Genomic DNA, 14,149 nt, shown 5'->3' on the forward strand with positions numbered 1-14,149 from the left:
AAGGGTATTTTTTCTGCTTAGATTGCCTCTGACTTGAGAGCTATGGCTAGTGGTGTGCCTCGGGTATCAGTGGTGGATCCATTGCTGTTTGCCATCTACATCAACAATCAGCAAATTTGCAAGTTACACCAAGATTGGGGATATAGGGAACAGCAAAGAAAGCTTGCAGCAAGATCTGGACCAGCTGGAAAAATGGGCTATGCACTGGTGGGTGGATGGTATTTAGTGAAGACAAGTGTGGGTATTGCACTTAGGGAGGATGAATCAGGGGAGGACTTGCAAGGTAATTGATAGGGAACTGCAAAGTGCCACAGACGGAGGGATCTAGGATGTATCGGTACACAGAGCTTTTGGCACATTGACCTTCATAAATCAAAGTATTCAACACTGAACATGGGATGTTAAAGTTGTAGAAGATTTGGAGAGCCCCAATTTGGAGTTTTGTATGCAGTTTTAGTCACCTACCTACAGGAAAGATATCAGTAAGACTGAAAGAATGCAGAGAAATTTACAAGGATGTTGCTGAGACTAGAAGAGCTGAGTTATAGATGAAGGTTGAATAGATTAAGAGCATCAGAAAATGAGAGCAAATTTGATAGAGATATAAAAAATTATGAGTGATAAAGGATAAATGAAAAAGGCGTTTTCCACTAATGCACTAAAAGTTATAGTCAGTGACTTTAACCATGGCTGTCTCAAAAGAACCCTGTCCGATTATGACCATCACATAACCTGCTGTACCAGAGGTCCCAAAACACTTGATCATTGCTTCACCAAGATAAGGAAGGGCTACTGTTTTTTCCAACACCACATTTCAGCAAGTCAGATCACCTGGCTGTGCTCATTCTGCCTTCGTACTGACAAAGCCTAAAATGAGAGGCTCCAGAGATCTGGAAAGCCAGAAGATGGTCGCGGGATGCTGAAGAACAGTAACAGAACTGCCTTGAGTTCGTGAATTGGGCAGCATTCAAGCACACAGTTGAGGATCTGAATGATTACAACTGGGACGTCAGAGACTTTATCAAAGCAATTATGGACAAGTGTGTCTCCACCAAATTGTTCAGAGTTTTCCCCAACCAGAAACCTTGAATGAATAATGAAATACAGAACCTGCTGAGAGCCAGTTCGCAGATATATAAGTCCGGAGATCCAAGACAGTACACATGGAGCAGGTGCAACCAAGGAAAAGCCATCCCCTGGGATGAGAATGGAAACATCAAAGGATACCCAACAGTTGTGATAAATGACATATCCTGCAACAAAGCCAAATGTGGTATAGTAGGAGAAAGCAAAGCTTTACTCCCAAATGAACTATGCCCAATTTGACCACTAGACAAGGATGAACCACTGCACACCCCCATGTCTTCTGATGATCCTCTTCTGACAGTATCCAAGGATTACATGCACATTGTCTTCAGGAGAGTGAATCCAAGGGAAGTATCCAGTGCGGATGGAGTGCCCAGCTGAGTAGAGAAACCTGTGCTGACCAACTTGCCATTGTACTCACAGACATCATCAACATCTCATTCAGGCCAGACATGGCACCCACCTGTTTCAAAAAGGCCTCAATCTTGCAGGTGCCTAAGAAGAATGTGGTAACGTGTCTAAATGATTACCGACCAGTGGCACTCACATCCACAGTGATGAAATGTTTTGAGAGGCTCGTGTTCAAGCATATCAGCTCCTATCTGAGCGGCAACATGGATTTGTTCCAATTTGCCTACCGCACCAATAGATGGCTCCATATAAAGCCTTGGGCAACAAAGTTGCATACATCAGGATGCGCCCTATTGACTACAATTAGGCTTCACCATCATCCCTCAAAACTGATCAGCAAACTCCAAAACCTGGACCTCAATGCCACACTATGGAATTGGATCCTGGATTTCCTCACCTCCAAACCACAATCAGTGAAGATTGGTGAGAACATCTCCTCCACAATCTCCATCAGCAGCAGACCACAACAGGGCTGCTCTCTTGGCTTCTGCTCAACTCTCTTTACACCTTTGACTGTACGACAATAACAGCATCTACAAATTTGCTGACGATACTACAGTAATGGGTTGTATAAAAAGGGTGATGAGTCAGCACACAGATTGAAAACTTTGCTGAATGGTGTACTAACAAACTTGTACTCAATGATATCAAAACCAAGGAAACGACTGTGGATTTTAGGAAGGGAAAACTAGAGGTGTACAATCCAGTGGGCATTGGGGGATCAGAGGTGGAGAGGGTAAGCAAATTTAAATTCCTGGGAGTCACTATCTCGGAGGACCCAACACACTAATGTCATCGTGAAGAAAGCACGTCTCTATTTCATCAGGAGTTTGCGGAGGTTTGGTATGACATTGAAAACCGTGGCAAACTTACACAGATGTGTTGTGGAAACTGTGCTGACTGGCTGCAGGGCAGCCTGGTTTAAGGGCACCAATGCCTCTAATCGCAAAGCCTTGCGAAATATAATGGAGGCAGCCCAGTACATCGCAGGCAAAACTTTCCCCACCGTCAAGAAGATAATAATGGAATGCTGCAGTCAGAGAGCAGCAGCAATCATCAAGGATCCATACCACCCAGGACATGTTTTGTTCTTGCAGCTGCTATCAGGAAGGAGGTACAAGTGCCACAAGACTCATACCACTAGGTTTAGGAACAGTTGCTGCCTCTCCACCGTCAGACTCCTAAACAACAAAATCAATCAGAGACTCATTTAAGGACTCTTATTTATTATTGAATATTTTTTTCTGTATTGCACTGTCTGGTATGGATATGCCAATGCACTGAACAGGAAAAAAACTCCAGAGATTTGTTAACTTGGCCTGCAACATCACGGGCACCAGTCCACTCTATTGAGGACATTCTCAAGAAAGCAGCCTCTATCCTCAAGGACCCCCACCACACAGGTCATGCCCTCTTCACACTGCTACCATCAGGAAAGAGGTACACTAGCCTGAAGTCGAGCACCCAGCTGCACAAGGATAGGTTCTTCCCTCTGCCGTCAGATTTCTGAATGGACAATTAATCATAGGCATTATCTCAATTTCTCCTATTTTCATGCATTATTCATCTATTTTGAAATGTAATTTACAGCAACATGTTCTGTAATGCTGAAAAACAACAAATTTTGTGACTTGTTCATGATGATAAATTCTGATTCACACAGTTTGTTTACATTTCTCTTTTTTTTTTAATACATAGCTTGTGTGCAGTTTTTTGCACGACAGACAAGTAGAAATTCTGCCTGGCCCGCAGGAAAAATTTCAGGGCTGTATGTGATGTCATGTATGTATTCTAACAATAAATCTGATCTTTGAACTTCGAAGTTAGGTAAGACAAGAACTAGAGGACATGGGAAACATTAGGGAGTTCCTCTTCAATCAGAGTGGTGGAATAAGCTCCCAGCAGCGTTGGTGGATACTTGCTTAATTTCAACATTTGAGAAAGTTGGATAGGTACATGGATGGAAGAGGAAGGTGTTCTATAGTTCTAGGTGTAGGTTGATGGGACGAGGTGGAATAAATAGTTTGGTACTGACTAGATTTTTCCCCAACGGCCTTTTTCTGTGTTCTGTGTTCTATGGTTCTTCAGTGGAAGCTATTGAAGAGGAACTTCAGATATGATTTACCAACCTCAACAACTATCGGCTGGTCGCACTAACATCTGCTGTGATGAACTGCTTTGAGAGTTATTTATGGATTGAATCAACTCCTATCTCAGGGAGGACCTGAAACTCTTCAATTTGCCTCTCACCACAACAGGTCAACAGCAGACACCATCTTGCTGGCTCTCCACTGCATTAAATTACTGAGACCAGTCGAGCCGTCCTCAGTGATGACAGCTTGGCACACAACCCCAATACCTGCAAAACCTATGACCAAGTTAAAGGATCTGGGACTCCACCTATACCTCTGCAACCGAATCCTTGACTACCTAATTGGTAGACCCCTATCAGTGTGGATCAGTAACATCACCTCTTCCATGCTGACTACCAACACAGGAGTGCCTGTAGCCTACATGCTTAGACTCCTGCTAAATTCCCTGTACACCAATGATGTGCAGTCATATTAAGATCCAACTCAATCTGTTTACCGAATAATTGGCAATGATGAGTCAGAATACAGGATGGAGATAGAGAACCTGGTTGGGTAGTGTCAGACAATATTCTTGATCTTAAGGTCATCAAGACCAAGGAACCTGTTGATTTATGAGAGGAGAGACAGAGGGACTAAGCACCTGTCTGCATTGATGGGACAGAGTTGAAGAGAGTCAGATCCTTAATTCCTGGGAGTCCATATTTCACGTCCCCTCCTGGAGCCACACATGGAGGCAACCTTGAAGAAGACACACCAATGCCTCTGCATGCTAACCAGTTTGAAGAGATTTGGCATGTGGTTGGATGCTCTATCAAACTTCTAGAAAGTATATAGACTGGTGGCATCACAGCCTTGTTTTGTAATTCAAGTGCCCAGGAACTCAGAAGGTAGCTAACATAGCCAAATCCATCACAGGCTCTGACCTCTCATCCACTGTAGATATCTATGTGATTTTCTGCCTCATGAAGGGAGCCAGCATCATAAAGGACTGCCAATCACCCTGATCACAACCTCTTCTTACTGTTACTCTCAAGTAGAAAGTTCCGAAGACTGAAAACAACAGTTTCTTTCCCACTGCTCTGACACTCTTGAACCTCTCCTTGTTACATGAATCATGGACCGTTTCAATGACACAAAATGACTGTCTTCACTATTGCAAGTCATCTTTTTGCACTAGGAGTACTGTGAATATTTATTCTGTATCTTTTATATTTATTGTCTTTTTTGTTCAATTAAGTTGACTGGTAAAGGTTTTTTCACAAGTCCTTCTCCGGCTGCAGTAAGTCAGAATTTCAGTGGAATGGATATAACAATAAACTCATGATTATCATTATATCCATTTGCAAAGGCATAGCCTGATGAAGGGCATTCAGCATGGATTAGTCTGGGTCAGGCCATTCTTTTTTTTGAGGAGGTAATAAAGATGGTTGAGAGTAGGACAGTGGATGTTGTCTATGTGGACTTCAGGAATGCATTTGACATGATCCCTCATGGCAAGCTGATGCAGAAGATAACAATGTATGTGCTCCATTGTGAGTTGAAGGTTTCGATTCAGAATTGGCTGGCCTGTAGAAGGCCAGAAAGGGAGTGGGAAAAAGCTGTTATTTTAGCTGCAGGCCTGTGACCAGGGTGTTCTGGAGGGAGGGATGCTAGGAGCCCTGTTGATTATGATTATATGTAAATGATTTGGATGAAAAAAAAGTCATGGACAATCTCTTGACTCTAGAGGGATGATAAAGGATGTAGCAGGATAAAGATCAAATCTTTGTATTTTAATACTGCTAAATGTTATCACCAGGAAAAACTGATTATAACATATTAGTCAATTCACAGCCTATTTAAGGATTTTCAACACAATGCAGCACTGTTTGTTTTAAATTTACATTTTATTCTGTTTGTAGATACGGCAAAATAGTATCAACAAAAGCCATCTTGGACAAGACAACGAATAAATGCAAAGGTATGATTTATGACATGCTGCATGAATAATTTGGAAATGATAATTCATTGTGTTAGCTCCTTTCTACAGATTCTAAATTTTATTTCAATTATGGTTTTTAATTTAAATTTTAAATTATTATTTTTTAAAAATTTGGACATGCAGCATGCTAACAGGCCATTTCGGCCCACGAGTCCATGCCTCCTAATTTACACCCCATTAACCTCCCACCCCCAGTATGTTTTTGAACAGTGGGAGGAAACCAGAGAAAACCCACGCAGACACAGGGAGAACGTACAAAATCCTTATAGACTGTGCGGGATTCGAACCTCCATCTGATCCTGATCGTTGGTACTGTAAAGGCATTGCACTAACCGCTACGCCAACTGTGCTGCCCTTTGTTTTATTCATTATGTGTAATTAAGTATTACTAGCATATCTGGCATTTATTGTTCATTCCTAATTTATCTTAAACTGAGTGATTTGCTGTGACAATTCAGGGGCCATAGAAGGATCAACCACACTGGTATATTTGGAGTTAGATCATGATGAGAGTTTATTCATTTGCACAAGTGCACAGTAAAAATCCACTGAAATCCTTGTTTCTAATGTAAATTATATCCAAGTATAGATCACCATGTGAGAGAAGAAAAAGATAATATATAAAAATAAATAATAAAATAAATATTCATAGATACAGTTAAGGCAAAAATATGATGTTATAATAGTGCAATATAGATCTTTGATCCTGAATAGTGTTATGGTTAGGGAAGTACTGGGAAGTTCATGGGCCTGATGGCTGTTGGAAAAAAGACTGGTCTTGAACCTAGTGGGCTGGATTTTATGCTTCTGTATCTCTGCCTGAAGGTGGCAGCAAGAAGAAATTGTGATCAGGGTGATGGAAACCCTTTATGATGTTGACTGCCTTCTTGAGACAGCATCTTACAGAATGTCTTCAATGGATGGAAGGGAGGTCAATGTTTGTGATGGACTTGGTTAGGTTTACCACTTTTTATAGCCGTTTGCATTTCTCGACCTTCATTTTCAAGCCAGGCTGTGATGCAACCAGTCAACATACTTTCCACAGTGCAGCTTTAGAAGTATGTTACCGGCATCACCTACGGCTCCTAGAACGCTTCCATCAGCGCTGTCTCCGCTCCATCCTCAACATTCATTGGAATGACTTCATCACCAACATCGAAGTACTCGAGCTGGCAGAGTCCGCAAGCATCGAATCCATGCTGCTGAAGACCCAACTGCGCTGGGTGGGTCACGTCTCCAAAATGGAGGACCATCGCCTTCCCAAGATCGTGTTCTATGGCGAGCTCTCCACTGGCCACCGAGACAGAGGTGCACCAAAGAAGAGGTACAAGGACTGCTTAAAGAAATCTCTTGGTGCCTGCTACATTGACCACCGCCAGTGGGCTGATGTGGCCTCCAACCGTGCATCTTGGCGCCTCACAGTTCGGCGGGCAGCAATCTCCTTTGAAGAAGACCGCAGAGCCAACCTCACTGACAAAAGACAAAGAAGGAAAAACCCAACACCCAACCCCAACCAACCAATTTTCCCTTGCAACCGCTGCAACCGTGCCTGCCTGTCCCACCTTGGTCTTGTCAGTCACCAACGAGCCTGCAGCAGACGTGGACATACCCCTTCATAAATCTTCGTCCGCGAAGCCAAGCCAAAGAAGAAACAGAACAACATGCTAATTCTTCTCTGAGAAAGAAAGTGTGACTCCTTCACATTTACTGCTGTGCTGGCTTCAGGTGAGGTACACCAATATATGGATGCCCAGGAACTTGAAGCTGTTAATTCTTTTCCATTGCAAATTTTGTTTAGATTAGGTAAGGAAAATGGATTTGTATGACAATCCAATATTATAGTCATCATTGCCCATGACTTTTTCTTCTTTTCAATGTTTTTATTTCACATCCAAAAATATAGAATACAAATAGATATATGTTAAAATTCAAAAAGATACATTACACTTGAATCATATCATTTCATATTCCACATTTTAATCAAACAGATTATATTGTATTGATATTATATCATTTTATTATTACAAAAAGGAAAATCTAAACCCACTATCAAGAAAGAAGCTTTGGCCAAAAAAGAAAAGAGACAAAATTCTTATCAGAATGAAACATTATTTCATTAGTCAATATTTATACCTTCATAAGAAATCAAAGGTTATAAAATTCATTCAAAAAGGGTTCCCACAGTGTTTGAAAATTTACATTCAATTCGGAAATTGAGCATATGACTTTTTAATAATCAGATTAGAAACTGGTTTAAATTTTAACTCTGATCTGAAGATTGTTACATAGGCCTCTGGACTGCAAGTCTGGTAACTTAGCACTACATCACCACTGTAACATAAAATTTTGTATGAAATGGGTGGTGTATATAATATAACATTGCTTTTCAAAACCAAAATAAATTCCTTCCTTGTATCATGATTGGGGATATTTTGTTTGAAACACTTGGTTACACATGTTCCATTTTTATCTCCACATTGTAACCTAGTTTAAAATAATCTTACGTGTTAAAATCGAGTCGATCACTTGGCCTTTAAACCATTCCGCATGTCATTGAAGACTCTCAAAACTTCTACAAATGTACCGTGGAGACCAATCTGGCTGGTTGCATCACTGTCTGGTACAGAGGTCCCATCACTCAGGACAAGAAAAATTTCCAGAGGGTTGTTAACTCGGTCTGCGACATCATGGGCACCAGTCTTCACTCCATCGAGGACATCTACAAGGGATGGTTTCTTAAGGAAGCAGCCCTTATCCTCAAGGACCCCTACCAACCAGCCATGCCCTCTTCACTCTGCTACCATTGGAGAAAAATGTACAGGAGCCTGAAGAATAGCATTCAGTGGCAGGACAGCTTTTTCCCCTCTGCCATCAGATTCCATAATGAATAATGGACCATAGACGTTGTCTTACTTTGACTGTTTCTTGCACTATTTTTATTTATTTTGTACGGTAGTTTATATAATGTTTGCACTGGGATGCTGCCAGAATACAACGAATTTAGTGACATGTTTATGATAATTGATCCTGATAAATATTTTGGATGATCTTGTACTTTAATCTCCTTATATCATGCAGTACTCCCACTTCACTCAATTCCTTAATATCCAGAAACTGATGAGTTTTGAATGACTCTACATTTACTTACTTCATAATCCTAAATGGCTGCTCCTTTATGACCATTGCTTCCAGTCTCTTCAGCTAGGAGAAAAGTCTTCTCTGCAACCAACTAGTTGAGCCCTGTAAGAATTTGAAGTTTTTAGTGAGAGCACATTTTTAAATTCTAGAGAATATAGTCCTGGTCCACTTGATCTGTCTGGATATACCTGCCAACGCTGGAACCTGTCATATGAATCTTTGGTGTCTTCCCTCTGTGGCAAAGGTCTAAAACTATGCACAATACTGCAGGAGCCCTCTCACTAAGGTGTTGAACAAGAAAGTCTGCAGATGCTGAGGGTGAGTGCAATACACTAATGTGCTGGAGAAACTCTGCAGGTCACACAGAATCCTTAGGAAGTAAAGGGAAACCTGATGAATGGAACAGACCTGAAATGTTGATTTCTCTTCACTTCCTCTGGCTGCTGTGAGGCCTGCTGAGTTTCTCCAGTACATTAGCCCTTTCACTTCTTCTCAGTAAAATATCTTGATTCTCTTTTTTTTTAGTTTCCGAGTTAGCTCCACATATTCCAGAATTTTAATTAAAAATATGTGCCTTATTAGCAGTTGTAAGTAAAAATATTGTTCATGGATCACCATTTAAAATTACATCATCACCTACAATTATGATCTTGAAAAATTTTTTTGGGTGATAGCTACTGAATGACGGGTTCCTGGATGGTATCGCTTCTGTGGAAGATTGTGAAACTGACATTATTAAAAGGCTCAAAAGTCAACTTTGGAGTAATGTTTCATGTATGATGACCAACTTACAATATTAGCACTTTATGGGAGGTAAACCAGAAAATCTGCAGATGTTGGGTTCTCGTGCATGACATAAAAGTACTGGCGAAACTCAGTATATATTGGAAGTAAAAGGCAGTTGCTGGAAATCAGAAGTAAAAAAAAGAAAATGCTGGAAAAACTCAGCAAGTCTGGAAGAAATTTTAGAAAAAGACCAACTATTAACTGGTTCTCAATCTCAGAGGCTCTTGATCACAAACTTGTCCAGATTAAGCTCCATCATCAATTCCTCTCCCCATATCTGTCGCCTATCCATATCCTGTTTTAATCTTTGATAACTCTCTACATTGTTCATGATTCCACCAATCTTCATATGTCATTGCATATGAAGGCAAAACATGGGTACACACAGAAAATCCATGGACAGTTGTGCAATACCAGTGACATGATGCAAGTGGGGTAAGGGATCAAGACCATAACAGATCACAAGACAACCTTGTGAGTTAAAGACAATGGCGCCTCCCTTCCAGACAGACTAAACATCTTCTATGCATGGTTCAATGAGAAAAACAGGCTGATGCTGAAGGGAGCTCTGTGTGCCCCTGATAAATGGCAGCCAAGGTGAGGAGAACCCTATCCAAGATAACCCATACAAGGTAGCGGGACCAGGTAATGTATCTGCTCAGGTACTGAAGGACTGTGCAGACCTACAGATGGAGGATCTTATGGACGTCTTCAACATGTCACTGCAGCAGTCCTTCATACCCATGGGTTTCAAGACAGCCACCATCAATCCCAATACCAAAGAGGGTGATGGTAATAGGCCTCAATGACCACTGCCCATGGCACTGACCTCCACATTATGAAATGCTTCAAGCTTCTGGTGATGAAACACATCAAAGTGCACCTCCAAGTGACACTGGATCACTGAATCCATTTCAGTTCACCTATGGAAGAAACTATTTCACTAATGATGCTACAGCCTTGTCCTTCCACTCTGTCCTCACCCACCTGGAGAATGATGCCTTGTACACCAGATTGCTATTCATCAACTTCAGCTTCGCATTTAATATGACCGTTTCCCTGAGCCTAATGGAGAAGCTGTCTCGCTGGTAATTAATTCTGGACTTCCTAATGGAAAGACCACAGATTTTCCAGGTCAGCAGCAGAACATTGAGCACCGTCACGCTGAGCACTGGAGTACCTCAGGACCGTGTGCTGAGCCCGCTCCTATTCAGACTACTGACCCATGACTGCAATGCCAGATCCAGCTCCAACAAAGTGGGGACATGATTGAGGTATACAAAATTATCAGGGGGATAGACAGGGTGAAGTTGGATTACTTGTTCCCAATGATGGGGGAGACGAGGACTAGAAGGCATAGTTTAAGAATACAGGGTAGGCCCTTTAGGACGGAGATGAGAAAACATTTTTTTACCCAGAGAAGTGTGAATCTGTGGAATGCTCTGCCACAGAGAGTGGTAGAGGCAGATTCGCTGATTATGTTCAAAAGAGAGTTAGATAAGACTCTAGTGGGCAAAGGAGTTAAGGGTTATGGGGATAAGGCTGGAAAGGGGTACTGATGGTAGTGATCAGCCATGATCTGTAAAATGGTGGTGCTAGCTCGATGGGCCGAAGGCCCTACTCCAGCTCCTATTGTCTATTGTCTATTGTCTATTGACACACAGTAGTTGGCCGCATCAGCAAGATTATGACAGAGAAGAGGTGGAAAATCTCATGATATTGTGCTGGAATAACAACCTGATGAGACAAAGAAGATGTTTGTGGACTTCAAGAGGATGAGGAATGACCACCCTCTACAACTCTGTAGTGGAGAGAGTAGAGAGAACTAAGTTCTTCAGAGTCCATTTAAGAAAACTGGACAAGAAATATCACCTCACTTGTCAGGAAGGTGCAACAGCGACTGCACTTCCTGAGAAGACTGAGGTGGGCAAACCATTCTGTCATCTTTCCACAACGACTCATTCGCGTCCTGCCTGGCTGTATCACAATGTGGTACAGTTGCTGCAGAGCATTTGATCGGAGGTAAATCTACAAGACCATAAGAACGGCAGAGAGAATCACTAGGTATCCCTCCCCCCATTGACGTGATCTACCAGAATAGTTGTTGGAAAAGGTTGTGGAAAATCGTTGAGGACCCCTACCACTCCGTACACTGCATCTTTCAGCTTCTCCTATTGGGAAAGAGGCACAGGAGTATCAGAGCCAGAACCACCATGCTGAGAAACTGCTTCTTCCCATGGACAGTGAGACTGCTGAATAACTAAATTATTTGCTCATACTAACCCTCCGAGACTCTACTATTCATTAAATAATATTTATTTATTAAGATATTTGTAAATATGTACTGCATATGTATCACTTGTTTGGGTGAGTGTTATGTCTGGTTGTGTGTTTGCATGTCTTTGCACTGAAGACTTTTGTCAGGTTTACCTATACAATCGGCCAATAATGAACTTGAGTTACACACCCATTTTTTTCATCCATGTCATTCATAAAAGTGGGTGGGTTACTATGTGTTTAGATGACATAAAGACATAAATTGTGTGCAATATAGAGAGTTTTTGAAGATATTGATCAGTTATAGACACGAGTAGATGAAGTTTAATCAAGACAAGTGTGAGGTGTTGCATGAAAGGAGAGGTTAGGAGGAAAAATATAGAGTTAATGGCATTAAAAGCACTGGTGTGCAGAGGGATCCAATGGTCAAGGTCCATAGCTCCGAGCAAGTGGCCATGGAACTAGATGAGGTGGTAATGAAGGCATACAGAATGCATGCCTTCATCAGAAGCTGCATTAGGTAAGGAGAATTCATTGCAGCTATACAAAACTTTGGTTAGGCCACATTTGCAATATTGTGTGCAATTCTGCTCACCACATTACAGGAAGTATGTGAAGACTTTGGTGTGGCCACAGAAGAGGTTATCCATGATGTTGCCTGTAGGTGTGAGTTCTGAGGAGAGGTTGGACAAACTTGGGTTGTTTTCTCTGGAACTCAGGAAAATGAGGGGAGGCCTGATAGATGTTTATAAAATCGTGAGAGGCATTGATAGGGGTGACAGTCACAGACTAACTTTCTTTCTTTTCTTTCTTTGGCCTCCGTCAGTCATGGTCAACCGTGGGTACTATGCCTCTGGTAGTCACTATGCAATGGCATCTCCAGGGCGCAAGCCAGGGAGTAGATATGGAGATCCATCTGTAGCCTATGCAGTAGGACCCCTCTCTCCATGCTAATGACAGGTCCAAAGGAATGATCAAGGCCGATATAATTTGGTTCCAGTAGCATTGCAGGAATTGCCAAGCCAGTGCTGAGTTCAACAGTCAGCCATCTTCGGGACTCCAGCTCTGGATTTTTCCTCAGAGTTTACTCCCAAAGCCTTTCCCATGAGCAGGTATAACCACAAGGCACCGGAGGTTTGAGATCAGTGTTTTCCTTCTCCTAGATGAGTTACCACCCATGGTTAATGAGCCTCGTCTGCTGGAGCAACTGATTTCAAGGCACCAGTGGCCTGCCTTTGCCCCTTCTCCTGTCAGTGACAAGAGTTCTGCTGGGCATAAGAACTATGCCACACGTGAAGGCCAGGAGTTGGACTTGGTTGTCAGAGACTATTTGAGTCACACGCCATGAAGAAGATTTGTGCAGCAGTGGGAGCTCGTCCCCATTGCCACCCTTTGGCTATGACAACCTTTTGAGCAGTGGTTCTCAACCTTTTTTCTTTCCATTCACATACCACTTTAACTATTCTCTATGCTATAGCTGCTCTGTGATTAGTAAGGGATTGATTAAGGTGGTATGTGGATGGAAAGAAAATGTTTGAAAACCACTGTTTTAATCATACCTAATTGACTCTTTATGTGCACAGTTTTATAATTCCAAAGGAAATAGTTCAATGACAATTTTTCTCAAGCAAAATATTTTAGTAACAATTGGGTCTAGAGCAGTGATTCTCAACCTTCCCTTCCTACCCACACACCACCTTAAGCAATCCCTTACTAATCACAGAGGACAAATGGCATAGGGAAAACTTAAAGTGGTATGTATGTGGAAAGAAAAAGGTTGAGAACCACTGCTTTAGAGCCAGACTGACTGACTATTCAGCAACAAATGGCTTTTCTCTTTCTACCAACTGTTAAGGCACAAGTCAGAAGCTTTATGGAAGACTCTCCACATGAGTTTTTTTTTAATTAAAATTTTCAGGATCTGTATGCTTCTGTAATCCCAGCATTTATTGACCATACTTCTAACTGCAATGACCCATGAAGGATGTAGTGAGCATCTGCTTTGAACCTGTGCTGTCTTTTGAACAGGTGTACTCCAAAAGTGCTGTTTGGTTTGACGTTACAGGGTTTCATGTAAAGTGATGATGAAGGAACAGAGATCAATTTCCAAATCAGAGGATGGTAAGTGTGTGAAAGGGAAGCTGCAGGTAGTGGTCTTCCCATGTGGCTGCTGTTTGGTTTGGCATTCTTGGTCATAGAGTTTGGGAGGTGTTGATTGAGTTTTAAAGGTAAGTAGCTGAAATGCATTTTGCAGATGATACACAGCGGAATCTTGGATTTGTTTCATAATTTTTTTCCAGTAAAGAAACAAATAAACAATTAAGATAGTGAATTGGAAACCAAACAATAGGGCTGCTTTGTCCTGGATTGTCAAGTC

The 14,149-nt window shown here is 41.8% G+C and overlaps 1 protein-coding gene across 10 annotated transcripts in view; it reads left to right on the forward strand.

Annotated features, from left to right (window-relative positions):
• Positions 1 to 14,149, forward strand: part of rbms1a (RNA binding motif, single stranded interacting protein 1a) — a 309,299-nt gene that overhangs the window by 238,961 nt on the left and 56,189 nt on the right. For all 10 annotated transcript variants that reach the window (XM_069935379.1, XM_069935377.1, XM_069935378.1 and 7 more), the window contains one exon: positions 5,492 to 5,550. In XM_069935379.1, coding sequence (XP_069791480.1) covers positions 5,492 to 5,550 — 59 coding nt within the window. The remainder of the gene's footprint in view (positions 1 to 5,491; positions 5,551 to 14,149) is intronic.

This window comes from Narcine bancroftii, chromosome 4 (assembly GCF_036971445.1).
Source record: "Narcine bancroftii isolate sNarBan1 chromosome 4, sNarBan1.hap1, whole genome shotgun sequence".
NCBI classification, from domain to species: domain Eukaryota; kingdom Metazoa; phylum Chordata; class Chondrichthyes; order Torpediniformes; family Narcinidae; genus Narcine; species Narcine bancroftii.